The following is a 25,181-nucleotide window of genomic DNA, read 5'->3' on the forward strand; positions in this document are numbered from 1 at the left end:
AAGACTGCTGTGATGAGTAAGTGAAGGGATGTGTGCCAGGGGCTAGGAAGAGTGCACAAGGTGCGTGCTCAAGAAATGCTGGTCCTGGGACTTCCCTGGTGGCGCAGTGGATAAGACTCTGCGATCCCAATGCAGGGGGGGCCCAGGGTCGATCCCTCGTCAGGGAACTAGATCCTACGTGCACCGCAACTAAGAGTTCACATGTCGAAACTAAGGAGCTGGTGAGCCACAACTAAGGAGCCCGCATGCCGCAACTAAGGAGCCCACGTGCTGCAACTAAGGGGCCTGCCTGCCGCAACTAAGACCTGGTGCAACCAAATAAATAAATATTAAAAAAAAAATTCTGGTCCTTATGCAGAAGTGCCTGGGTGGGGCTAAGAAACAAGGAGGTCATCTTAAAAGGTCAGGGCATGAGCTGGCAAGTGCAAGAGCCAGTGACTGCAATGCAGGAGTGTGCCATAGGTACACAGGCACAGAGGAGCAATTTGGAATTTTAAAAGTTTTAATTAAACCAGAGAGTCCACAAACCCAAGTGAGTAAAATGTCAGCTGGAAAGCAAGAGAAGCAGACTAAAATAAGAGGTGGCCGAACAGACCTTATAATTGTTTTCATCTTATGTCTTTGGACTGGGGTCTCCTCAGTCACACTGAGGAAAACATGCAGTCTCGGAAAAAGTGAAGTTAACAAACCCATTAGAAAGGCTCTGATTGTGGCAGGAACAAGGGTGTGATCTAAGTAGATGTGATATACGTTTAGAGAGACACTGTCCATGGCGTTCAAAGCCCAGTGGAATTCAGATACACCTACTTTGGGTCCGTGATCCGCAAGATTTCTCTGCAGAGTCTACCAATAAATGTTACGGACTCATCCACAGGGGTAAACTTTGGTATTGGAATATGTGTGGACTGGTACATACTTTGCCAGTCTTGAATCTAGAAAAAAAAAAAAAAGAACCCCAAGAACATAAATATTTAGTACATCTTTGATAAGGTAACCTACTTATCCTTTCCTCACATAGTTTTACAAAGACAATGTTGCATGAACAGTGAATATAAATGCTCCTTGATTTTGAAGAAGAAATTTTTAAAATTGTATTAATAGCCTCTCAGAAATGCCACATATAATATATATAAAAAAAGAAATATCTGTGAAAAAGTGCAGTGATTGAGGAGAAGTGGAAAAAGACAAGAATTTCTGGCTTTCTGTCTTATAAGTTAACATGTATCAATGTAATAATAAAATCAAAAATATAAGGCTGGAAGATACATAATCTTTTGAAAATGTCACCTGAATCATGTCAGTCACCTAATTAAAAACTTGCAGAGTGGCTCCTTGTTAACTACCAACTAAAATCAATCTTCTCAGCTGTGACACTTAAGAATTTGGTGCTCAAGTAACCCAATAAAAAAACAGACATGGGGTTCCCCTGGTGGTGCAGTGCTTGGGAGTCTGCCTACCGATGCAGGGGACACGGGTTCGTGCCCCGGTCCGGGAAGATCCCACATGCCGCGGAGCGGCTGGGCCCGTGAGCCATGGCCGCTGGGCCTGCGCGTCCAGAGCCTGTGCTCCGCAATGGGGGAGGCCACAACAGTGAGAGGTCCGCGTACCGCAAAAAAAAAACAAAAACAAAAAAAAAACCCAAAAAAAACCCACAATGAGATGCCATTTACACACACTGGGATGGCTATAATTTAAAAAAAAAAAAAAGGTAATTAACAAGTGTTGGCGAGGATGTGGAAAAACTAGAACCCTCAGACACTACTGGTGGGAATGAACAAATGGTGCAGGTACTGTGGGAAACAGTTTGGTGGTTTATAAGTTAAATGCAGAATTACTAAATGACCCAGCAATTCTGCTCTTAGGCATACACTCTGATCAAACCCAGCTGACCTCCTAACTCTTTGGAACTCCTGATCACTCGAGTTATAACGACTACACTAGACAGCTTCATTCTGTAGCCATTTAATTAATTAAGTCTGCTTTCTCCTTAGGACAGTAAATTCCGAGAGGTGAGGTGTCATATAAACTTTTCTGTGACCCTCACAGCTTCTGAAGGTATTCGTGACTGGGTAGTGGTTACTGATTTTTAGTAACTATTGAAATAAACTTTGTTGTTGGCATTTCTGAGCTTTGGGGCACGTACGGGGCATGTGAGAAGTAACAAATAGAGTCAAGCATATTAAAATCTATTTAGATACCTTTGTTCTTAGGAAGTTATTACACTCTTGTTCCACATTGTAATTTATAATACGAGATACTTCTTCCTGCCAAATCTTCAGACCGTAAATGTTGACATAGTCCTGAATGTATTCAAAAGAACGATGGAACCCATCCATGGTAGCTCCCAGCTCTTTCAGCTTTGGCATCAGTTCACTTGGCTGTGCATAATAAGAAACAGAAACCTATTATATTGGCATAGACTGTCACCCCCTAATACCTACATTAGACTTTAAAGGATACCCCAAGTGAGAGACCGCAGTGATGGTTTGGGACAGCTCTGGAAATACTCATTTCCTACCTCATCTAGGAGGAATGGTAATTTATGCCAGACATCCAGCAAAGAATAGATTTCATTCATTTGGAAAGAAAGCCTCATATAAAAGAATATATAAAAACTGAATGTCAGTGATTTCTCTCATATCATTTGATGACTCTAATCTTAAGAGTTAAAACATTTTAAATTGAAGTTACTGATGTGAAAGGTACTCTAGATGTAAATTTCGGGCCTATTCTTTTTCTCTTGAGAAAAATGACCATATTCCCAGAAAGATCAAGCAAAAGAAAAAATTACAGCCTTTATAGTGCCAATCTGTTTTACGTTTAACAAATTCTTTTCACTATGAGAAGGAACCTGGAATCACAAACATCAGTTTAATTCTTAAACTTGGGGATCAACAGGTGAAGGAAAGGACTGGTTTTAAAAAGGATTTTCTTATAATATGAATGGATTATAATGTAGGATCAAAAAACATATCAATTGACTGTACTGAACATGATATAGTAGATATATGTTAGAAGGTAGGAAAGGTCTTGTTCATAACAGTTAAAAATGGTGTTCTAGAACATTTTGCAAGGCGAGTAGAGGGAAAGGACAGACCCACTTTGGTGATCTGGTACCTTGGCTCGAGGGTTGAAGATCAATCCCCTATGAAGAGCAAAAGCCACACGCTTAACCAGCTCCTTCCTTATTCCATCCTCCAGCAGTTGTTTTGGGTCCACCTAAGTGCAAATCGAAAAGCAATAAATTCCAGAAAGGAAAAGTTCAGTCCTGAAGAAATCGGAGGAAAGATAGTTTCCAGAGTCCGTAAGGGAGCACTTTCCTATCTCATTACTTGACAATCAGGATTTCTTTTTTGATTTTGTGCAGCTTGGATAGAATTATTAAAACCTGTCACCTCTGTAAGACTTGGTTTATCTCAGTAAAATTCATGATAATTTTACAACATGACATTTCAAAGATGGTGGGTATGGAAAGTTTTAAACTGCCTCACATTTTAATCATTTCATTAAAAGTTAAAAGTGCCTCTTCTCATCACAGGAGGAGGTGGGAGATTGAAGGGCCTGCATCTGAAGTCAGTGCACATGTCTCCTATGGAAGTTATCTGAGGGCACCTATAGTCATATGAGCAAAATCAAGTTTGGGGTTGGACCACTGAAGATTTAACAATTCTCTTTTCTTTCAGCATTCTTGGGATGCTGTTAGTAATTAGGAGATAAAACAGGAAAGCAACTCTGCTATCTAACTATATAGCTTATTTTGCTGATTCTTTTTTTCTGTAATGAGAAAGCTTTTGTTATTCCCTAAAAAAGTCTCCTGTCAAATCCATAAAACATCAAATAGTTTTAACACACTCCTTTGAATTCCCTAAGACTTGTTTCTTTTACTTTTAAATTTGTCAAGAGCTATTATTTTAAAAGTTATAAAGACAACTGATGTGTTCCATCTGGGTTTGATAATATTTAAATTTCAAGGAAGATAACTGGAATGAAAAAGTTGCTGAAAATACAAAAGCCAGAGGAACTTGTTGGACTACAGCGTGACCATGCAATCAGTAAGAGCCAGACTGTGTAGAGATAACAGGTCAAAGGCCCTGGGTTCTTCAATAGACAAATTGTAAGGAAAGAAAAGAATGAGGGAGAAATCTGAGGAGTAAATCAGCCTTAAAAGACGTATATTTTTTGAATTGCAAGACTGAACCAGAGTGTCCAGAAATTTATTTTTGGATAATAAAACTAAACAGAGAGACTAGGAGTAGGTCAAGGCCCATGAGGAGGATCCTGCGGTGGGAGCTGTGGCTGAATTATATCTCTGGGCTTGAGAGGTGGTGAGAATGAGTGGTCTTTACTTTATAATAACCGATCAAGCTACATAATTGTTTCTGTAGCTTTCAGCAACTGTGCTCTATTTTACAAGAGAAAGGTAAATTATAAATAAACATAGTCAATGAGAACAAAATCAAAGAAGTAACATTAAGTTTCCAAAGAAATATTCCTTATAAAAACAGATTTAGTGGAAAAGAGTTAAATGTTTTATGAATCTCATGGTCTTAAATGGCTCTACCCAATTCTTCCTAGACTTCCACCAATCTGTGGAGTGCTCCCAGGGAAGGGAAAGACCCCTTCACACAGCCCCTTCCTCGCAGTTCTGTCCACACCCCCTGTGGTTAACAACAGTTAATAGTTTTCATATGGATCCTCCAGACCGTCCTCTGTTAATTTATATACGTATTTGTCCTTAAATATATTTAATTTAAAAAACTATATGGGATCATAATACATACATATACATACACACACTGTTCTGCAATTGCTTTTTTCACTTTACGTTTTGGAAATCTCCTAGTGGCAAGTTACTTTTGAATGGCAGCAAAGCAATCCACAGTATGAATGCACCATGATATATTTAGCCATTCTCTTACTCATAAAATGTCTAGGTTATTTCTATTTTTTTGGCTACATCTAACAATGAACATTATATGTATATCCCTGTGTATATCTCACTTGTTTTAAGTCATATTAACTAAAGTGATTTTAAACTCTTTGTAAGGGTTTGAAATAGATCCTCAACATTCAAAGGTTAAAGATTAGTGAAAGCCACAGGATCCCACAAAAAGCCCTGAGTTGTTAAACTGGCAGAGACAGTCTACTAAGTTTGAATGAGGTCAAGATGATATTCCCTCTGCTTTTATTATCTGAAAGATTCTGGCAAAAGGCTTACATTTTTCTTAAGCAATCCTTTCTTTGATAATTATTGCTAATTACTAGGTTTTATTACATCCTACTGGTCACTTTGCATTTAAGACTAACCTGGTCCTAGGATTTATCATCATTTAAGGATGAGTTAGGAGTGATAACCTGTGTGTGTACTCTCTGAATATCAACTGAATTAAACTGGCACCAGGCCTCAAGCATGTTTAATAGAATCTATTAATATTCCAGGACTACAATGGTATTTCTTTAACACATTTCCAGAAACCACATGGTAAAGTTCTGTTTCTATTTAGGTTCATTTCCTATATTTTCTTGGATTTCATTAACACAAATGTTATATCGATGAAAATTTTTTTAAAAATCGGAAATGTTAAGATTTTGCTGATATCAGACAAATGGAAAAATAAATAAAAGCACCATGAACTGTGTGACTGGGTCACATCACATCACTAGTCATTTTAGGATTACAAATTAAAACAGCAATGAGATACCACCTTAGACCCCTTTGGAGAACAAAATTTAGGAAGTGGATAATGGCAAGTATTGGCAAAAATGGGGGAAGATACACAGGAAACAAGTCATGTGAGGAGGCACTCTGGCATTATTGAGACTAACTAAGTACAAATGTGCCCTAAGACTCAGTGACCCACTCCTGGGCAAGCAGATTTCAGAGCAATTCTTATACAGGTCTGTGCTAGGAACAGGTTCAGAGATGCTCATCTTGACACTGTTTATGATAACAGGAAGCACAGGTGTGAAAATGAGTGGCATAGGTGTCTGTGCCCTGGGGAACAGTTAAGTAAAATGTGGAATTCTCTGCAGCAGCAAGAAGTAACCAACTACCTGATCCACAGCAACATAAATTAACTTCAAAGCAGTAACTAGTGAGAAAAGTTGGAAAAAGAATGAGACTTAGAGAAGAATATGATTTAGATAAATCAAAACCATATGCATACATAAAATAACACCACTTGCTAAAAATAAGGATACTTGCATATTTATGGAAAGAAATCAAACATACAGAGTGGATGCTATGAGGCATGGGAATGGGCGTGGGCATCCAGGAGAAGAGAAGGAAAAAAAATAAGAGAGGAGCTTGCATGCCTCAGTGATGGCAATGGCCTGTGGTCAGAGGGGTACAATGATCTCAGCTCTCTGCACCTGGAGTGCGGTATAAAAATACTAAAAAGAAAGAAAGGCTGCAGGCAGGGAAGGGAGAAACAGTGACTGAGCGAGCTACTTTGCCTAAGGGAATTGAACTATTTTGTTTTCTTTGTTATTACAAAAATTCAATAAAACAGATTTTTGTTAGAGTTAAGGAACTCCTGGGTGTTATGAAAAATAAAGATTATAATGCTGTCTTTTCCTCTGTCAATGAGTAAAGTGAAGATGTGAAAGCTGCATGTGAAACAGCAAGAGGCATAAGATGGTAACACTACCCCACAGGATAAATTCTGCAATAATGCAAAGGACGAAGACTTACTACGGGGCCACAAAGGCCAGCATTAAGACCATTACCTTGATGATGCCGACCAAAGTTGTTTTCATCATTAAGATGCCTTCAGTAAAAATGGAAATAGCATGAGTAAGCTTGGCAACCTTTAACAAAGAAAAAGAGGTTAATGAAGTACTTCTCATAAACGACCCATCACTTCTATGGGAAGCTAAAATAATTGACTGACAGTTCTGGAATGGGCAAAGACAAGAGAAGCAGCGTGCAGCTTTAGGACACCTGTGTATACACGTCCTGGTCAGAAATGAGGTTCTGTGGTGTTGACCACTGTTAGACATACTGGGTGACTGAGTCAGAAGACGTTAAATCGTTCTTTACCCTTTGACCAATCATTTCCCCTTCTTTGGGCCTCAGCATTTCACGCATAAGATGAAAGCAGGACTCAGTGATATGGATGATCCCTTCCAAAAAGAAAAGGCTCAAGGGGATTCTGAGAAGGTAATCTCCTACTGCCATCCACATTCTTTTCAAACAACACCAGGAGACATTGGTAAGGTTGACTGAGGCTATACTTTTGAGTTAGAATCAATGTAGAAATTCTGAGCTTGACAATCTCAATTCCTGATGTAACTTTTGGAGCTGTGTCAGAGGATATGAAATTGATGCTTGTTATCACATTTTCAAATTTCACTTGATTTTATTTTTCACATCTTTAAGTTCAGGGAAAAAGAAAAGCAGAGGTGTTTTGGGAAGAACAATTTCTGAGGCTGCTTAACTGTGGAGCGGCCTTAAAAGTCTGGCTGCAAGAAGTGGTTCACGGAATATGGATTACTTTGAGCCACTGATTTTGTGTACAAAGCAGGAACCTGAATGGGAAAAGTCTAGGCAATGTAGCCCAAAGAGAAAAAAGGTTGATGTGCTGAGACTATTCAAAAGAAAAGTAACCAGCTGAGCTCTACTCCCTCTGAGAACATTCTGGCAGGCGAGGCCGTGAATGACACCAGGTCAAGTTAACGAATGAAGGTATAATTGCACTAAAATGGCAAAACCTGGTTATTGTTGAGAGTGTGGAAAAAGATCAATAAACCAGAATTGATCTGGTGGTCCTGGGGATATGGCAGGTGACACGGACCTGTGCTATTTCATGGTTTGGGGGTTTCAAAATCAAAAGGCAGAAGTCAAAGGGACACAGCACCTCATATCGTGGGCCAAGCTGGGCATAGTCCCTCAGCTTGTCCTTGTCCAGCCGGGTCGGCACTTCAATGATATCGTGGGTCTGAAGCTTTATGATCTTTAGAAGGGAAGTAAACATGCTTTCCGGAATGATTTGCAAAACCTTTAATGAAAGGGAAAAGAGAAAAAAACAAACGAACCTCTATTTTATTTCTTAGCTGGTAAATGGTATGATGACAGTAAGCACAGTGCCCGTGTATATGAACAGCCCTTCGTCTGCAGGAAGGGCTGCTAAGGGCCTCACAAGAGCTATTTTAACAACTGCTCTCAGGCACAGGGCTACTTTCCTTCAAACATTAATTGCTCACAGGATATAGAGCTAATTCTCATAGAAATGATGCAAAGGATGTATCATTTCCACATTACAAGTTTCTAAAAGGTTGAGGTTCAGAGATGTTAAGTAACTTGGCTGTAAAGCCCTCAGCTAGGATGTGACACAGGAAAATTTTGAATCCAGGCCTGTCTGGCTCTATGCTACACCATAAGTTGTTGAAGCAAGGACCAAAATGCTCCTGAAAACTTTGATTAAGTTCCAACTAGAATGTGCTGGATCTAGATCTGGCTCTTTTACCAACTATGACTTTGAAGAAGTCACCAAGATCTCTGTTTCTCCATCTCTACGCCTATAAAATGGGGGCTAATACCATCAGCATTTAAAAAATAGGTATGAAAGTTCTTTGAAAGTAAAAACACAGCTGCACACCCACAGTACTGGTAAGAATAAGTTTATTTTCAGGTATTGCAAATTTCTGGAATTAAATTAAGAATAAGGGAAAGGTATACAACACTACTATGTATAAAACAGATAAATAACAAGGACCTGCTGCAGGGAACTATATTCAATGTCTTGAAATAACCTATATATATGTAAAACTGAAGCACTTTCCTGTACACCTGAGGCTAACACAACATTGTAAATTAACTATACTTCAATTAAAAAAAAAAGGATAAGGGAAAGGAACACAGGTGTACTTTTTTCAGGGTCCCAAGCACATCGTTTGTATTTAAAACAGCAGTTAGTTTGCCATTAAAATAAACATCATCTTGATGCATTTCTTACCTTTCTCACATAGGACACCAATTCGCCAGAATAATATTGAGATACACTGAGAAGGTCAGGGCTATTTGCTTGATTAATACGAAGAAGGGGCAGGTCAAGGGCAGAGGCAAGCTGGAAGGAAAATAAGATGTATCTGTTTCTCTGTTTCAAAAAGTCCTAGAAATCTCTCTTTTTCCAGAAACAGTAACATACAACAAAACTCTTGGGCTTTGCCCAAAAGAGAGCAACTACTGAACTTCATCAGTGTCATTCACAGTTTCTGACAAGATACAATTTTTTAAAGCGACAGTCATCTGCTACGGCAGTGGTTCTCAAATTGTGGTCCCTGGACCAGCAGCAACAGCATCACCTGAAACCTTGTCAGAGATGCTGATTCTCTGCCCCACGCAGATTTACTTAATCAGAAACTCCGGGGCTGGGGCCCAGCAATCTGGGCTGTGACAAGCCTTCCAGGTGATTCTCCTGCATGCTCAAATTTGAGCCACTGAGCTACAGAAGGCAGCTACTCCTCTATGGAAATCAGACATTCTGATTGATGGACTACCATACTGAGTCTAATCTAAGATGACACGGCTTGTAAGAAGTGCCATTATTTTATGCACTGCTCAAAAAGAAAAAACATGCCGACAACTATGATATGCCATCAATTATACAACACATCCCAATTACAGAGATGTTAAAATATGAAAGTGCACCTCAGAATTGATATATATGGTAATTCCATCAGAAGACACTGAGTAAATTATTTGTTCATTTATCACGAAATGAAATTACCTTGAGAGAAGGGCCAATCTATGCCCGTGTTGTTTAACATTATTCCCTAACCTTTAGAGGAGATCCTAGATTGTAGCAGAGGCTCAACAAGAATTTTTTTAAATGAATAAAAGGATTTTATTCATGTCTAGGGAATAAAGGACCCATAGGACACACATTTTTAGTATCCTGTAAAACTTTAAAAAAATCTATTTCTTCATTTAAAAACAATTTTCTCTAAGACACTCTAACTTCTATTATTAATTCAAACTTTATTTCTGGCATCTTTTGCAACTATGCTCTCATGAAAAACTTCCTAACAATTTTCAGTCTATAAAAATACTTAAATTAACCAACTTTCTAAAAGGGTGAAATCTTGAACTGAATTAATGAATGAGGTAATAATGAAGGCCAACTCTTCCCTAGTAACTGAGAATGCAATCTCACTGTTATCTGCTTACCTTTAGGAATGTAGCTCTGAGTTTAGTGACCATGGATGGGTTTACCCTTATGCTCTCTTGCATGATAGATGTGAAACTGTAAAAAGAGATAAATAGTAAGGAAACATTCATAATGGCCTTCATTGAGGACAAATGCCAGGCTGTCCATGTTACCTGTCAATTAACTGCCAAGCAAAAGAAAGGTCCCCAACGATCTGCATTGTGATCAGGACCTCCTCTTTAATGTTAATGGTTCGGATCATTTGGTGGAGAAACTTGCGAGTATCAGCAAGAAATTGACACACTTGCAGATTTGATTCCAACTGGTGAAATTCTTGAACCTGAGTTACATAAACACACTGGATTTTAAAATTCTGAATGGCCTGTATAGTGTCCACTTTTCCTTGAAAACACTTCCAATAAAGCGCACTACTTACTAAGAATGTCTTGGCAAAATTTTAATTTCAAATTATAATTTCAGAAATGTATAAGCCAAGTCAGAAAACAATGCATAATTTCTGAGATTAGAAAATGTTCCACAATTTCTTATCCTGTACATATATGACGTAATAAGCAAATATTCCCATTTTCCATTTCAGTATCAATAAACATGTATTGAAAAATCCTTCTAAGTCTGAAAATTTGCAGGATTGTTAAAAAACAAAATAAGTCACATCACAACCAAGGTGCTGGCACTTGCACATCTTTAAGTTCTTTTGATGGGCTCTTTAAAACAAAATAATGATTCCACAGCGTTTTGACATTTTAAGTACATAATTCAAGGGGCCTGGGCTATATGTCAAAAGAAATAATGCAAAAGAGAAAAAGTATCAGAGATTTACAAAGTTGCTTATAGTGGTACTATAGACTAGAAAATCCAAAAAACAACCAAAATAGAAATAGCACAAGTGAGCAATTGTTCTGGAATAGCTAGGGAAACTGGCATGCTAACAATGGAGCATTATACTGTGTTGCTATAATAGTGGCCATCCTAAAATCCTTGCAAAAGTAAGAAAGAGCCTATAAGAAAGTCTTGCAAGTGAAAAAAGTCTTAATGTATACTTATATCAATTGGAAAGGGTTCCAGACGAGGATGGATGTTGTTTCATATAATCTATATGTTTATTGTTCTGATGCTTTTGTTTATTTTCCTGGTTAAACATACAATTAAACTTTTAAGAGTGTGGAGGTATAGGAATTCCCTGGTGGTTAGGATTTGGCGCTTTTACTGCTGTGGCCTGGGTTCAATCCCAGGTCGGGGAACTGAGATCCCGCAAGCCACGTGGTGTGGTCAAAATTTTAAAAATAAAAAAAAAAAAGGAGTGTGGAGGTATAATTCCTTTTTTTTGTACAATCATTTTTAAGTAGATAAAAGGAAACTTTTTTTCAGAAAAAATACATCACTTTAAAAGCATATGATCGTTATACAACTATTCTCATTTTTGTGTATCCATCCCTTTCCAGGTTTTCTCCCCAAGGCACACACTTTTTACAAACCTAAAAGTAGCGCATACAGTGCAATTTTGTTTTTGCTTTTACCTCCTTACCACAGTTTTCCCAATGTTTCTATACTGTCTTCATAATTTTTTTTCCAAGACTACATGTTCCTGCAAATTGAAGTATCATAATTTTTACTACCATTCTCTTTATTATTGTCATTTAATTATTTTCGCAATTTTAGGGCACTGCATATAATATTACAGTGAACACATTAATTTATATTGCTTTTGCTTCTGATAAAATATTCTCTTAATTTCCAGGAGCAGACTCCTGGGTAGGTCAAAAAATATGATTCATGATCCGAGAACTGTCATTTAAAAAGACTTGCCTTACCTCTTCCAAAGCCTGTATTAGTTGCACAGTTTTTCTGCCCGCAGCAGTAGAATCATCATAATTTAAAGACAATATTTGTTTTGAGATCTCTCTGAACCAAGCTTGAAGATTTTCTATTAATACAGAAACAAGAAAAGACTACTGAAATCCCAGAATTCCTGCAGTGGTGGCTTTGAATTTAATTAAGTAATCCTTTACAAATCTAGCTCTTAGTCACAGAGCTTTTACTATGTACCTAACATTGGTCTTAGGAATTTTCCAAACAATAACAACAAAAATGCCTCGGGCATGTGACCTAGTAGAAGAGATGAAACTTTCTATATAAATAGCTTAGTTTATAACACCTGGCAGAAAAGGGTTAAAGGCCCAAGTTTTGGGTGGGCCAAAAAGTGCCTTTGGTTTTTTAAGTAAAAATAAAAGACACATTTTTCATTTTCACCAAGAACTTTATTGAACAATGTAATCACACTTCTGTTCCACTACTTTCTGCCAATTTTCAGGCAACTTCACAATTCCATCTTCCCAGAACTTTCTATGTTTTTGAGCAAAGAACTGTTCCAGGTGCCTTTTACAGTCTTCCAGGGAACTGAAATTTTTTCCATTAAGAGAATTTTGTAAAGACCGAAATAAAGGGAAATCCAAAGGTGCAATGCCAGGTGAATACGGCAGATGAATCAGAACTTCCCAGCCAAGCTGTAACAGTTTTTGCCTGGTCATCAAAGAAACATATGGTCTTGAGTTATCCTGATGGAAGATTATGCGCTTTCTGTTGACTAATTCTGGACACTTTTCGTCGAGTGCCACATTCAGTTAGTCTAATTGGGAGCAGTACTTGCTGGCATTAATCATTTGGTTTTCCAGAAGGAGCTCATAATAGAAGACTCCCTTCCAATCCCACCATATACACAACATCACCTTCTTTGGATGAAGACCGGCCTTTGGTGTGGTTGGTGGTGGTTCATTTCGCTTGCCCCACGATCTCTTCCATTCCACATTATTATACAGTATCCACTTTTCATTGCCCATCACAATTTGTTTTAAAAACGGAACGTTTTCATTACATTTCAGTAGAGAATTGTATGTGGAAATATGGTCAAGAAAGTTCTTTTTGCTTCACTTATGTGGAACCCAAATATCAAAGCGATTCACATAACCAAGCTGGTGCAAATGACTTTCAACTTTTTTTGTTTTAAATTGATTTATTTTTGGCTGCCTTGAGTCTTCGTTGCTGCGCGTGGGCTTTCTCTAGTTGCGGTGAGCGGGGGCTACTCTTCGTTGTGGTGCACAGGCTTCTCACTGCGGTGGCTTCTCTTGTTGCGGAGCACGGGCTCTAGGAGCACGGGCTTCAGTAGTTGTGGCACATGGGCTCAGCAGTTGTGGCTAGCGGGCTCTAGAGTGCAGGCTCAGCAGTTGTGGCGCACGGGCTTAGCTGCTCTGTGGCATGTGGGATCTTCCCGGACCAGGGCTGGAACCCATGTCCCCTGCATTGGCAGGTGGATTCTTAAGCACTGCACCACCAGGGAAGCCCAGACTTTCAACTCTTGATTTGGATATTTTGAGTATGTCGGCTATCTCCCGTGTGGTAAAACGTTGATTGTTCTCAATTATTGTTTCCATTTGATTGCTATTGAACCAACTGGTCTACCTGACTGCGGAGCATCATCCAGAGAGAAATCTCCAGCACGGAACTCTGCAAACCACTTTTGACACGTTCGATCAGCCACAGTACCTTCTCCATAACTGCACAAACCTTTTTGTGCGTTTCAGTTGTGTTTTATACCTTTCTTGAAACATAATATGCCACAAATGTTGTTTTTCTTCCATCTTCAATATTAAAATGGCTATTCAAAAATTCACCAATTTGTATGTGTTTTTTTAAATGCATGCTGATGTGACAGGTGTCACATACAATCTAACAAAATTGTTTCAAATGAAGTTAAAGACAACTAAGTGCTACTAGAGCCACCTTACGGGAAAAACTGAACAAACCTTTTGGCCCACCCAATAAATGTTGTAAACTGATGTGTGCAAAGACAGTAGTGCAGGTGGGGAGGAGTCAGAAAGGAAGTGAAGGATGTGACACAGAGTTAAGAGGATGGGTAGAGGTCTGGACAGGCAGAGGGAGGGAGAGGGAAAATCTGTCCCTAGATGAAAAGACAGACATGAGCAGAGGCTTTGGGGCAAAATGACAATGGCGCGTCTTGGAGGGCAAAGAGGGACCAACATGCAGGAGAGTGAAGTGTGAGTGGTGAGTTGTGGGGAGTCTGAATGGATTAGGTGGCGCCATTTGCTAACCAGCCAGGCATTTCTCAAGGCAGAGATGGGGAAGGCCGTTAACATGCTCTGAGGACCCTCAGTGAATCAGGCCAAGTTTTAAGCTTAGTCTCATTTAATTTTCACAAAAATCTATGGAGTAGGAATTAAAAGCCATTTCTCAGATGAGGAAGCTGATGCCCAGAGATATTAAGAACCCTCTGCTGCGTCACACAGTTACTAAATGGAAGAGCCAGGACGTGCAAACCGTCAAAGGCTTCGCTCTTTTCACTTCACCAAGTTGATTCTGTAAAGGTTTTTTGTTTTATCAATGGAATGATTTCACTTTAATAAAAGCACTTAAGGGCTTATAATCTATTTTAAGAATTGACATAAAGAATTAGCTATAATTTTAAAGATTTTTTGTAGGACTGAGGGACAGCTATGGAGTAGCTAAAAGAACATAGGAGGTAATTAGTGAGATACAGGCTCTGGACCTTTGCTACCCTCGGCAAGTGATTATAAAATAATAAAGATGTTTATCTCACAGGGTTCTAAGGATCAAATGAGAAATATCTGTGAAAGTACTTCCTAACTGAAATATGCTATAGAGCCAAAAAAGTATAAGATATTGTTTTGAATAAGCTTTGAAACATTGCTGGTATTTATAAGAACTTAAAAGAGACTAGAATACAGATTAATGTGTCTGATTAGACAACTAATCTGGTTAGATTGGTCCTGGTGATTCTTTGTTTTTTAGATACAATATGCTGACCTGCAAAACATGTTGCCAATTTATATCACACCACTAAAAACTGCTCTAGTTTTTCCAATAGGAATATTAATGAAATTTGGACATATTTTTTGACCAGCAACAAATAAATCAAATACAATAGTCATAAGCTTGTATTAACAATAGTGAAGCTTTTTAAAATAAAAATCTATATTATTCATCAATTCTACTGTATAATTAACTTTATCGGAAATAAATTCGACAGTTAAAACAAATATTAAGCATCAAAAAAAATAATTTGTCACCTTAAAATTCAGAATGGCTTTTCAGGGGCAATTTGAAAGGATCCTATCTATAGGACAGGAGCCTTCAAAAATTTGAAGTGATACCACAATTTTCCTACAGATAAAATTTCCTAAAAGAGGCAAGATTAAAATTGTTAAAGTAAAACTTGAGCTATGTTGTTTCAAAACAGTCTGCAGGTCCCCACTTGTGCCACTAGATGGCAGATGCGTCAGTGAAGAAGAACCAAATAGGACTGAACACAAGACTCTTAAGATATCATTTATGTTAGCAGTTGGTAATATTCTTGGGTGAAGTATCCTGAGAAGATCATGAAAGTTATGCCCCCATCCCCATGCACATAAAATTACACACTAATGACACACCAGTTCTGCATACTATGGTGGTAGGGGGAGGATATGACTCTATAAAATACTATTGTATTTATGAACCGGAGTACAAGAACCCATGATTTAGCCCAACCTCTTACTTCAAAGATAAGAAACCTGAAGTCCAGAGAGAATATGAGATTGCCCAAGGGAGCACAAGGCTAGAGCAACCAAAACTAAACTTCTGATCTTCATTAGCAACATCCCAGCATACAATGAGGACACAGTAATGACTTTTTACTCTGCTAGTTTCTAATAATCTGTGTATACTTTTCAAACACACCAATAACTCCTCTTCAGCAATTACCATTTTTCTCCACTCTGGTTAGGGGTTTCACTCCTGAAAAGACATCAGCAAGCTCCGTCATCCGCTCTGAGCCCTCCTTCTTGTAATGTTCCCATTTGGCCTGCTTTTCTGAAAGCATTTGCTTGAACATCTGTTGAAGAGACAGAAGAGATTTACTGATTTAAGAGAAAATCCAGCTTAGGCAGTTTACTAAGAAAGCCTGAGCGAAACCCAATTTATTATAAAAATAGGTGCCTGACATCAGTCTGATGCCACCTCTTAAGCATTACTACTTTATACAAATTGGGGGGCAAAAGCTAGACCATCTCTAAGACAGTGGCTCTCAGACCAACTGAGGCAAGGCGAGTGTTGGTTCTGAATTGGCATTAATGTCTAGGGCTAGTTCCTGAGGCCACCTGATCCAAACCCCCAAAGTTACTTTTACAGAACCTGGACATTCCCAGGCGTCTGTGATTTTTATTATGTCCATAGAGGCTTTTTTAGGAGTAAGAGACCAAGCCCAGAATTTCCTTGACTGAACTCAAATCCTCAAGGTCCTTAGGTCAACCTTGTTAAAATGCAAACTACCACCCTACTTAGGCCCTTTCCAACAGGTTCTCGTGGCTTTTAAGATGAAGACTAACACCCCGCAAGGCCCAGCGCAGGCTGCCCACCTGTCAACCTCACTTCCTACCACCTTTCTCTTGCATTCTCTCCCCTGCAGCCAACTGGTCTCTCAGATCCTTGAACTGGCCAGGCTCTTCCCTACCCAAGAGGACTTAGACATAATCTGTCCTCTCGCTGGGATGTTCTTCATCATGCTCCCCCATCTTTGTCTTAGCTAACTAACAGGTTCCTTCCTCAGCTCCCTTCTGAAACTCTTGCTTCTCTTCTCAGGGAAGCTGTCAAAGCTAGGACAGGATCCTTTATTTTAGGTACCCAGAGACCTATGTTCCTCTCCTATAGAGCGTATACCTGCTTTTACTCATTTTCATTTGTGTAATTCTCTGATTACTGTCCGCATGCCTCATTAGACTGTAACTTCCACCATCTGGTGCATTTTTTCCTATCACTGTATCCCTAATGACAGTAGGCACTAAATGCTTGTTGTTTAATCCTGTTCTTTCCTATAAGAATGATCCCAGACAGCTAGAATCTGTAGCCTGAATCAGAGACACAGCTATAAAATCCTAATCTTTAAAAAAATTTTTAAGCATAAAAAAACTAAGACTTTGGTGATTATTCATTCAATATTTTTACCTCTTTGAGTATAAACTCAAATTGTGCAGTATCCAACAGCAATTGAAAGAGGATCTTGGGATTGTACCTAGAGTCTGTTAGAATCTGGTCCTTGATTTGACGAAGGCGTTTGTTGTTTGGGTCACAGGCTAGACATGGGAGAAAAAGAGTTTCCAATTTATTAAATGTGTAGAAAATATCTATAATAAATAAGATGAATTCTTAAATACTTTCATTTCCCTTTTAAGCATTTAAAAAGTAATAAGCAAAATGTATATCAATAATAGGTAGTAAAATAAATTATATTACACCTATGCTATGGAGTATGCACAACTGAACGGTTAAATATGACATTGAATCTGACATGGAATGTCATCGTGATGTATTGTTGAATGAAAAAAGCAAACTGAACACAGTGTTGCCAAATTTTTTAAGCGTTGTGTGGGTGGTTTATTATCGATTGTCCAATATGATGGGTCGAGCCTTTTGGCACCATTTCCTAAGTGCGTGGCCTCCTTGTGTCCTGTTTGAAGCTGCTTTTGTTTTAAGCATTGATCTCTGCCATTCAACTATGGACAGGTGTGCAGAAAAGATTTAACACAGCAGGCCCAAGACTGCCGTCTTCAAAAAGGCTTGTTGGCAAGGCCGGCTCTTGGTTGGCATTAGGGAATGTGGATTTTGGAAGAGTTCCCACCATGTTGAGAACTGGTAAGAATGGCCCACCATGCTTTAACTCTTTGTACAATGTGGTTTATTATGAACACCTGCTTTCCTCTGGGAGTTTGGAATTTTGTTACCTGCCAGGTAGAGGCTGCCTTGATGAGCCCCCAATAAAATCCTGGGCACTGAGTTTCTAATGAGTTTCCCTGGTTGGCAACATTTCACACATACTGCCACAACTCATTGCTAGGGGAATTAAATGCATCCTGTGTGACTCCATCAGGAGAGAACTCTTAAAAGCTTGTGCCTGGTTTCCTCTGGACTTCACCTCAGGCACCTTTTCCCTCTGCTGATTTTGCTTTCTATCTTTTTCCTGTTACAAACCATCGCCATAAATACTACTATATGCCGAGTCTAGTAAAGCATTGAACCTGGGGTGGTCTTGGGGACCACTGATACGACAGGGAAGCAGGGTTACCCACACAAAGATGTGGCACCTCCAAACAGGAAGAACCAGACCTGAGACCATTCTGCTCTTTGTAAAGGCATGACTGGCACTCAGAGCTTTCTGGATTATCCACCACCTAGACCCCTCTCAGCCAGAGAGCTTATGGCTACTAGGCCAAGTTCACAAAATTAGGCAGTGATGACCCAGGGATAAGACACCAGATGTCTTGATTCCCTGATCAGCATCTCAGTTGCCAAGCTAAATCATTTCAAATAAAATAAACATTATGTTTTAAAAGTATATAGGATAAAAAATACTGATATATGCTGAAATTGGTTTACGGGGTCAATTATTTATGTAAGAAAGAAAAATAAAATAGGATAAGGTAAAATGTTTACAAGTAAAAGCTACTTAGATTGCAAATAAAGTCAAAATAAAAACTTTAAGACAATAAACACTGTCAGAAAGTTCACAGCTGATAAGGTACAAGGACCCTGATAGTTGCTCTAATATCACCCGTGCTCATTCCTGCCTTCCAAGCCCTCCCATCAGCATCTTAGGAGGTCCGGCATGTACAGAACGACCATGCTTTCCGAGCACATGTCAGTGGTGTTTTTGGTGCTTCAGGCACGGTGAAGCCTGAGCAAGGCTATTTTACATATTGATTTCCAAGTTACTCCATCGGAAAGAGACTCATGACAACCTGGAGGAGGGCTCAGTTTTCATGGGAAACTGCAGAGTTCTGATTTACCATGCATTCTCCAGAACTCCCTAGGAAGAAATATATTGGCACTGATGACACTGATCACACAGAGACAATTTTTCAGCTTCTTGTTTGCCTAACTTAAAAAAAAAAAACAAACTTGGAAGGGGTTCCACTTGTCTTTATATTAACTCTAATTCAACAAGAAACCTTCTGATACTAATTTGCTTTCATTTTTGCACAGGAGACATCACTGTGCATTAACAATTAGCTGCAGAGAGTTAACAGGAGGGAATACGAGAAATCTGCGCCTTCCTTTCTGCACGCCATGGCCAAAACACCATGAAAGCTAAATAAGCAGTTACTTTCCCCACATATGACTCACAGCCAGATACACAAATCATTTGATTCTTGTAAACTCTGACCTTGTGCAATCAGGTCAGACAATTGCCAGCTCAGAAATGGAAACAGATGTGGCCGAAAAGCAGAGAACCTGGCAAGCCTAGGCTGTCCCTGGCAGGGGCACAAATCCAGGAGACCGCTGGCTTCCAGAATGTAGGCACGGCTGTCAGGCACAGTTGTCGAGAAGACAAAGAGGAGGCTGAGTCACTAGAAACCCACAGTTGCCTTTACGACAGGATAAAGAGAGGGCTCAAATTGTTTATATGCTTCAGAATGTAAGACTTTTGGTAAAGAAGATTACAAGCTGAGTCAACGTAGTAAAATCCTCAAATTAGGACTGGATTTCATGTTAAACATAAACTCGACTAATTAAAGACTAGTCCACTAGATGATTCGGCCCTGTATTCATGCTGAGAGTAAACTGGAGAGAGATCTAGGCCAAGAATTGAAATGATGAAAAAAACAAAACTGGAAAGCAGCATTTGTGGGAAAGATTTAAGAAGCTGGAGATTTCTGGTGTGAAGAGGGAAGGCTGAAGAGAAATTCCACATTTTCAAAGAGATGAAGGATGAAGAAGTCCACCTGCTGTTCTCACTGCTGACCACTCACAGGATGCGGAGACAGGCGGCAGCTAGAGGAAGCGTCAAGGGCATCTTGCCTGGACGGTTTGGGAGACGGGGCTACTGTGTTACCGAGGTAGGCTGCAAGATTATCTGGCGTGTGGACAGTTTTTCTTTGAGAGACACAGTCTTACTTGAAAGAACAAGGAGGTGTTGAAAGTGGGACCAGGGTAGGTGCTCCAGGAAAGTTAGCTGAGTGAAAAACAAAAAGCAGAGGCTTGGCTTTCCAGAGCTGCTAAATGACACCACTCTTAGGGGAAGGAGTGTGCAGCTCTGGAGGAGGGAACTCTTTAGTAATTAATATTGATCGAGCATTTACTAAGTATGAGGACTGGGTCAGCTCCGAATAAGCTCAGGTATTAGTCCAACCTACTTAATTTTGTACTATTAAACCAGGGGTTTTAAACTCATGGGTTTAGGGAATTCCCTGGCGGTCCAGTGGTTAGGACTCTGCAATTTCACTGCCACAGGCCCGGGTTCAGTCCCTGGTTGGGGAGCTAGGATTCTGAAAGCCGTGCGGCAGAAAAGCTCCTGAGTCTGATGGCTAATAGGGTCTCAGAGAGGGTCATGACCCAGAAAAGATTAAGACCCCATCTACCATAATTAAGCACCCGGGTCTAGTCAGTTCCTCAGCAAAATGCAGCCATGTTTCTCTGTCCTTCCAAAATCATACTTTTCTTCCATCATTTCCCCAGACTAGAATTTCTTCTGCTTTTTACTATAAAATCCTATCAAGGGCTAGTCAGTTCCTGTCTCCTCTGTGGAGCCTTGTTAGACCACCTCTGCCCTTCTACCCCAAGCAATGTTTCTCTTCTTCTCTGGGCTCCGGACTCAAATCCTACCAACTATTTTACACATCTGGCTGTTAGGTGCTGCCCTGGCCCTTGTATTAGTTTCCTATTGCAGCTGTAACAAATTACCATAAACTCAGTGGCCTAAAAATGACACAAATTTATTCTCTCACAGTTCCAGAGGTGAGAAATCGGAATGGGTTTCACTAGGCTAAAATCAAGGTAGCAGCAGGGCTGTGTTCTTTTTTGGAGGCTCCAGGGGAAAACAGTTTTTTTGTCTTTTCCAGCATCTAGAAGCTGCCTGTACTCCTTTGCTTGTGGCCCTTTCCATCTTTAAAGCCAGCAATGGTCTACTGAGTCTTTTTCATGATGCCATCTGTCTAGTTCTGACTCTTCTGCTTCCAGAAGAGTCCAGTTTAAGGATATCCCAGTTTAAGGACACTTGTAATTATGCTGGGCCCACTGGGATAATCTCCTTTCTTTAAGGTCAGCTAATTAGCAACATGAATTCCATCTGCAACTTGAATCCCCCTTTGCCATGTAATTTAACATGCCCACAGGTTCCAGGGACTAGACCATGGACATTTTTGGGAGGGTGGGGTGGGAAGCCATTATTCTGCCTACTACAGATCTGCAGCTATACTTTTTCATATGTAGACATCTGATCTCCTCAGTCTGACCAGTGACAAGCTCCTCAAACTTGGGAGGTAAATTTCCTCATATTCCCAAGCACCTAACAGGACCTGACACAGGGGCTGTTCAGGTGGGCCACTGCTTTATCCAAATTGACACAAAAATGACTAACTTAGAAAAGCAGCTTGATTCTCATTGGAGGGCTAAACCACTTTGCATCACGCAGCAGATCTGGGTTCGGACGGCTATATAGGGATGAATACAGATGGTCACACCTTTTCGTGTGTTACCTGAGTCTGCGGTATGAAGCATCAGCCATCGAATGGTGACATTGCAGTCTCTCAGGCAGTTCAGAAGCCTCGGGATGTTATCCAGAACCAGATCCTCCCTCAAACAACCTTCTTTCAGGAACTGCTGCGCTTGTGCGTGCGCCCTTTCGCTGACAGTAGCGTATCTGCTTGCCTGTGAAAAGAAAAAAAGACCTGAATTACATTTCAGAGAAAGAGAGAATCACTTATCTTGAAAGTGAATCACACTCAAAAGAATCCCTCGACAAATAGTAACATTTCTATATGAGACAAACAGCACACGGACTGTAGTTGATAAGGCTCAAAGGCAAGTGGCTTATTGGATATTTTTGAAAAGAGCACTGGACTTAGAATTGAGAGACTAACATCTAGAAATATTGGTGTGACTTTGGATTTAACCTCTGAGTACTGGTCTCTTCAAACGTAAACTGGAGAACTGGAGTCGCTGGCTCCTGGTGTCGCTTCTATTCGTAACTTGGATGGAAAGAGACACAAAGGCAGAAGCTAAATTGACCATTCTTCCTATTATTATCGACTAACAAGGCAGAGCAGAGCAGAAATACTCAAAAGGTGAGTTTCTACATATAAAAGCTTAACAAAAGAAATACATCTCAGCATATCAAAACTGACCAGCCTTTTTGGAAATTTGGTCATTCTGCTTTACCTAAAGCAAGAGTTAAATGGTAAACATCATCAACCTAGTCAGGTTAGTTTAAAACAACCACAAGATGTGGCACTGGAAGCCTCTGAAGAACTTCTTGCAATGTCATGAACGAGAAGATGTGATTTTTGGAAAGGAATTTCAGTCATGAAAAATTAACGCTCTGGGGCCAGTAAGTATGGGAGCGCCACTTTCTCTAATATATCTCTAGGGGATGTGCCAAAACTGAAATTATTTTGTGCATTATTTATGGAATTCAATTTGCTTGAATAAAACACGCTGAAGTTCCTTGAGTCAGTATTATTCTATGCACATTTGGAAACTCAAAAACTCAGACAGATAGGCTGAGGAAGATAATCACTGTTTAGAAATAGCAAGTATGCTCCCCAATAAAAAGATTTTATTTTGATTCTTCTGTTTACTCAGATATTTATTTCCTTTTGCCCTGGGTTCTCATCAGAGACAGAATATAGCCATTTCAACTTTAAGGAGATGCCTGTCTTTAGTCTTGTTGCTTACTTCACACACCCGAAATGATGAGCTTAAATTACAGTGAAAGGGTGTATTGTCCACATCCAGTTACCATCTTCAACACTCATCCTACTGATGAAAACATTAAAATTCTTGCTACTAGTGAAGGGAGCTCTGTCCATGAGGACAGTCTTTGAGCAGGAGTAAATGAAGTCACCTGGGGCCAGATGTCACACTGGTTCATTTTAGGGTGTTGACTCTTCCTCAGGATCCAAGTCTCCAATTTATACGGCCCACATAAGTTAAAATTCTACAATTACCTCTCTTATTCCGATGTGCAAAATTCACCTTTCATTAATCATTGCACTAAAATGTCTATGTGGGCATCTTCCAAATCGCTTAGGAAATCTCCTTAGCTCGTTTCCTACGCCATTAAAGCTGGTGTGCAGTTGTTTGAGAATCCTCCCGATTAGCCAGAACCTACCTGTTCTCTGACGTTTGAAAGGTCCAGGGTATTGTTTAAAGCAGTTTTTGCAGCTTTGTAGGGTTCCCAAGCATCTGCTAGATTAACTGTGATCCCCATGTAAATACTAATTACCTGAAAGAAAAGACAATCGTTCAGTATTTGTTAAATATCTACTCGCTTCAAGGCAAGGGGCTGGGAAAATACAAAGTTATAGAAGACATCACCCACTCCTTCAAGTTTAAATGCCGTTCCAGTGAAAAACCAAGATTTTCCAAATATACAGGGAAGTGGTTTTCCTTATGAGCACTTGGGAACAAGAGTGACTATTAAATGTTGCCATTCATGGGAAAATAACTAAAACAAGGTTTTCCTTTCAAACTGCTATGTGTAGGATTCCTTGGATGAACAAAAATGAAAGGGGAAAGAAAAGTAGATACTTTGACTGGAGCAGGGGTTTTCCCAAACATTTTCATCTCACCTTTATACTCTTAAAATCAAACTAAACTTGTCCCCCAAATTTCTGTGAGCAGAGTGGCATTGTGTTTCACATTCATTCTTTTTAAAATTATATGCAGTCCCTCTTTATCCCTATTAATATTCTCCTTTAAAACTCTTTATGGTCTAATATTTTCTCACTAGCTTTTTATTGGTTGGTATTTGGCTGGCATATCTTTTATTTTATTTATTTATTTTTAAAAATTCCTTTATTTTCAGCGTGCCAGGGTGCTTTTCCAGGAATGTATCTTGTAAGTATCATGTAATTGGACTTTGACCTTCCTTAATACTAAAAGTGTTTCTGAGTATAGCATTATGGACAGAACCTCTTTGTTACGCTTAGGCAAACGAAGCCAGACTCTCGGAACTTTCCTCTTGGCTACTCAACTCCCAGCACATGGGTATGATTCATTTGTGGATAGGAAGCATCATCTCCTAATTGTAGGCTGCTCTTCTCCCCAGTAAAGCTCCTCATTCAGGCCCCTCATAATAGCTGGTAAGAAGTGAAATAAAATCTGCTCCCTGAGGACGTGATCCAATTCACTGTCCTCTGTTAAAACCTCTACGTGCAAAGAAAACATTTCATACATATTAAGTACAATGTCAGTCTTAAACCTTTAAGAATTAATATTTTTAAGTGAAATAACGTTTAAAAAGTTACAAGCACATCCTTGCAGTAATGTAAACCTTGGCCCCATTAACATTAGCTTATAGATAAAACTTACTATAAATGTGCAATTCCTATTCACAAAGTGACAAGTTAGGTAAATTCTGCTAGCTTAGATTCATAAAATAGAAAAGAATAAAGAAATGCTTATGTAACTTAGTTGAATCTCAGTAGCTAAAGCGAGATACATTTTAACACGAGGTTTTACCTTGAGACTATCCATTTAAAGAAAAAAAACACAAATGGAAGCTTCAGGAAATTTTACTGACTGATTTATTCCTTCCTGATTTATAAAATTCTCGACAGGCTTAAAGTAATTTTACTTAAGTGAGTTTACGTTTCATTATTTCAACATTATGACCTTTGGATTACAGGCCAAAAGAATGGAAAAATCAGTTCTCCGGCAAGCTTATCATAGAGAAAAAAAAGACTAATAGCAATACTTGCCCAATTATCTGGAAAGTATTTATCCACTATCTCTCTCATTTTTGCTTGATGGGTATGAAGAATGGAAGGCTCAAAGTAGAGAATTACATACAACATGGCGGCCTGATTTGCCAGAGCTGTGCTCCGATGTTCTGGCAATGGATATGCTGAGACCTGCAAGACAGAGACCAGACCAGGAGAGGCAGATGTTAGCAACAGCTGAACTTACATGTGCCAAATAAATGACCTAGTTCTAGGACACATC

The 25,181-nt window shown here is 39.4% G+C and overlaps 1 protein-coding gene across 4 annotated transcripts in view; it reads right to left on the bottom strand.

Annotated features, from left to right (window-relative positions):
* The window catches only part of WASHC5 (WASH complex subunit 5), a 55,745-nt gene that overhangs the window by 18,328 nt on the left and 12,236 nt on the right, over window positions 1-25,181 (bottom strand). For all 4 annotated transcript variants that reach the window (XR_009516650.1, XM_059995182.1, XM_059995179.1 and 1 more), the window contains 14 exons: window positions 24,938-25,090; window positions 23,347-23,460; window positions 21,713-21,884; window positions 17,187-17,314; window positions 15,948-16,077; window positions 11,984-12,096; window positions 10,325-10,491; window positions 10,172-10,247; window positions 8,958-9,068; window positions 7,860-8,000; window positions 6,730-6,810; window positions 3,118-3,219; window positions 2,199-2,378; window positions 808-932 (listed from right to left, as the gene is read on the bottom strand). Coding sequence is in view for 3 of the 4 variants with exons in the window: in XM_059995182.1 (XP_059851165.1) it covers window positions 808-932; window positions 2,199-2,378; window positions 3,118-3,219; window positions 6,730-6,810; window positions 7,860-8,000; window positions 8,958-9,068; window positions 10,172-10,247; window positions 10,325-10,491; window positions 11,984-12,096; window positions 15,948-16,077; window positions 17,187-17,314; window positions 21,713-21,884; window positions 23,347-23,460; window positions 24,938-25,090 (1,793 nt within the window). In the remaining variant the exon portion in view is untranslated. The remainder of the gene's footprint in view (window positions 1-807; window positions 933-2,198; window positions 2,379-3,117; window positions 3,220-6,729; window positions 6,811-7,859; window positions 8,001-8,957; window positions 9,069-10,171; window positions 10,248-10,324; window positions 10,492-11,983; window positions 12,097-15,947; window positions 16,078-17,186; window positions 17,315-21,712; window positions 21,885-23,346; window positions 23,461-24,937; window positions 25,091-25,181) is intronic.

The sequence above is a fragment of the Delphinus delphis genome, chromosome 17 (assembly GCF_949987515.2).
Source record: "Delphinus delphis chromosome 17, mDelDel1.2, whole genome shotgun sequence".
Lineage (NCBI taxonomy): Eukaryota > Metazoa > Chordata > Mammalia > Artiodactyla > Delphinidae > Delphinus > Delphinus delphis.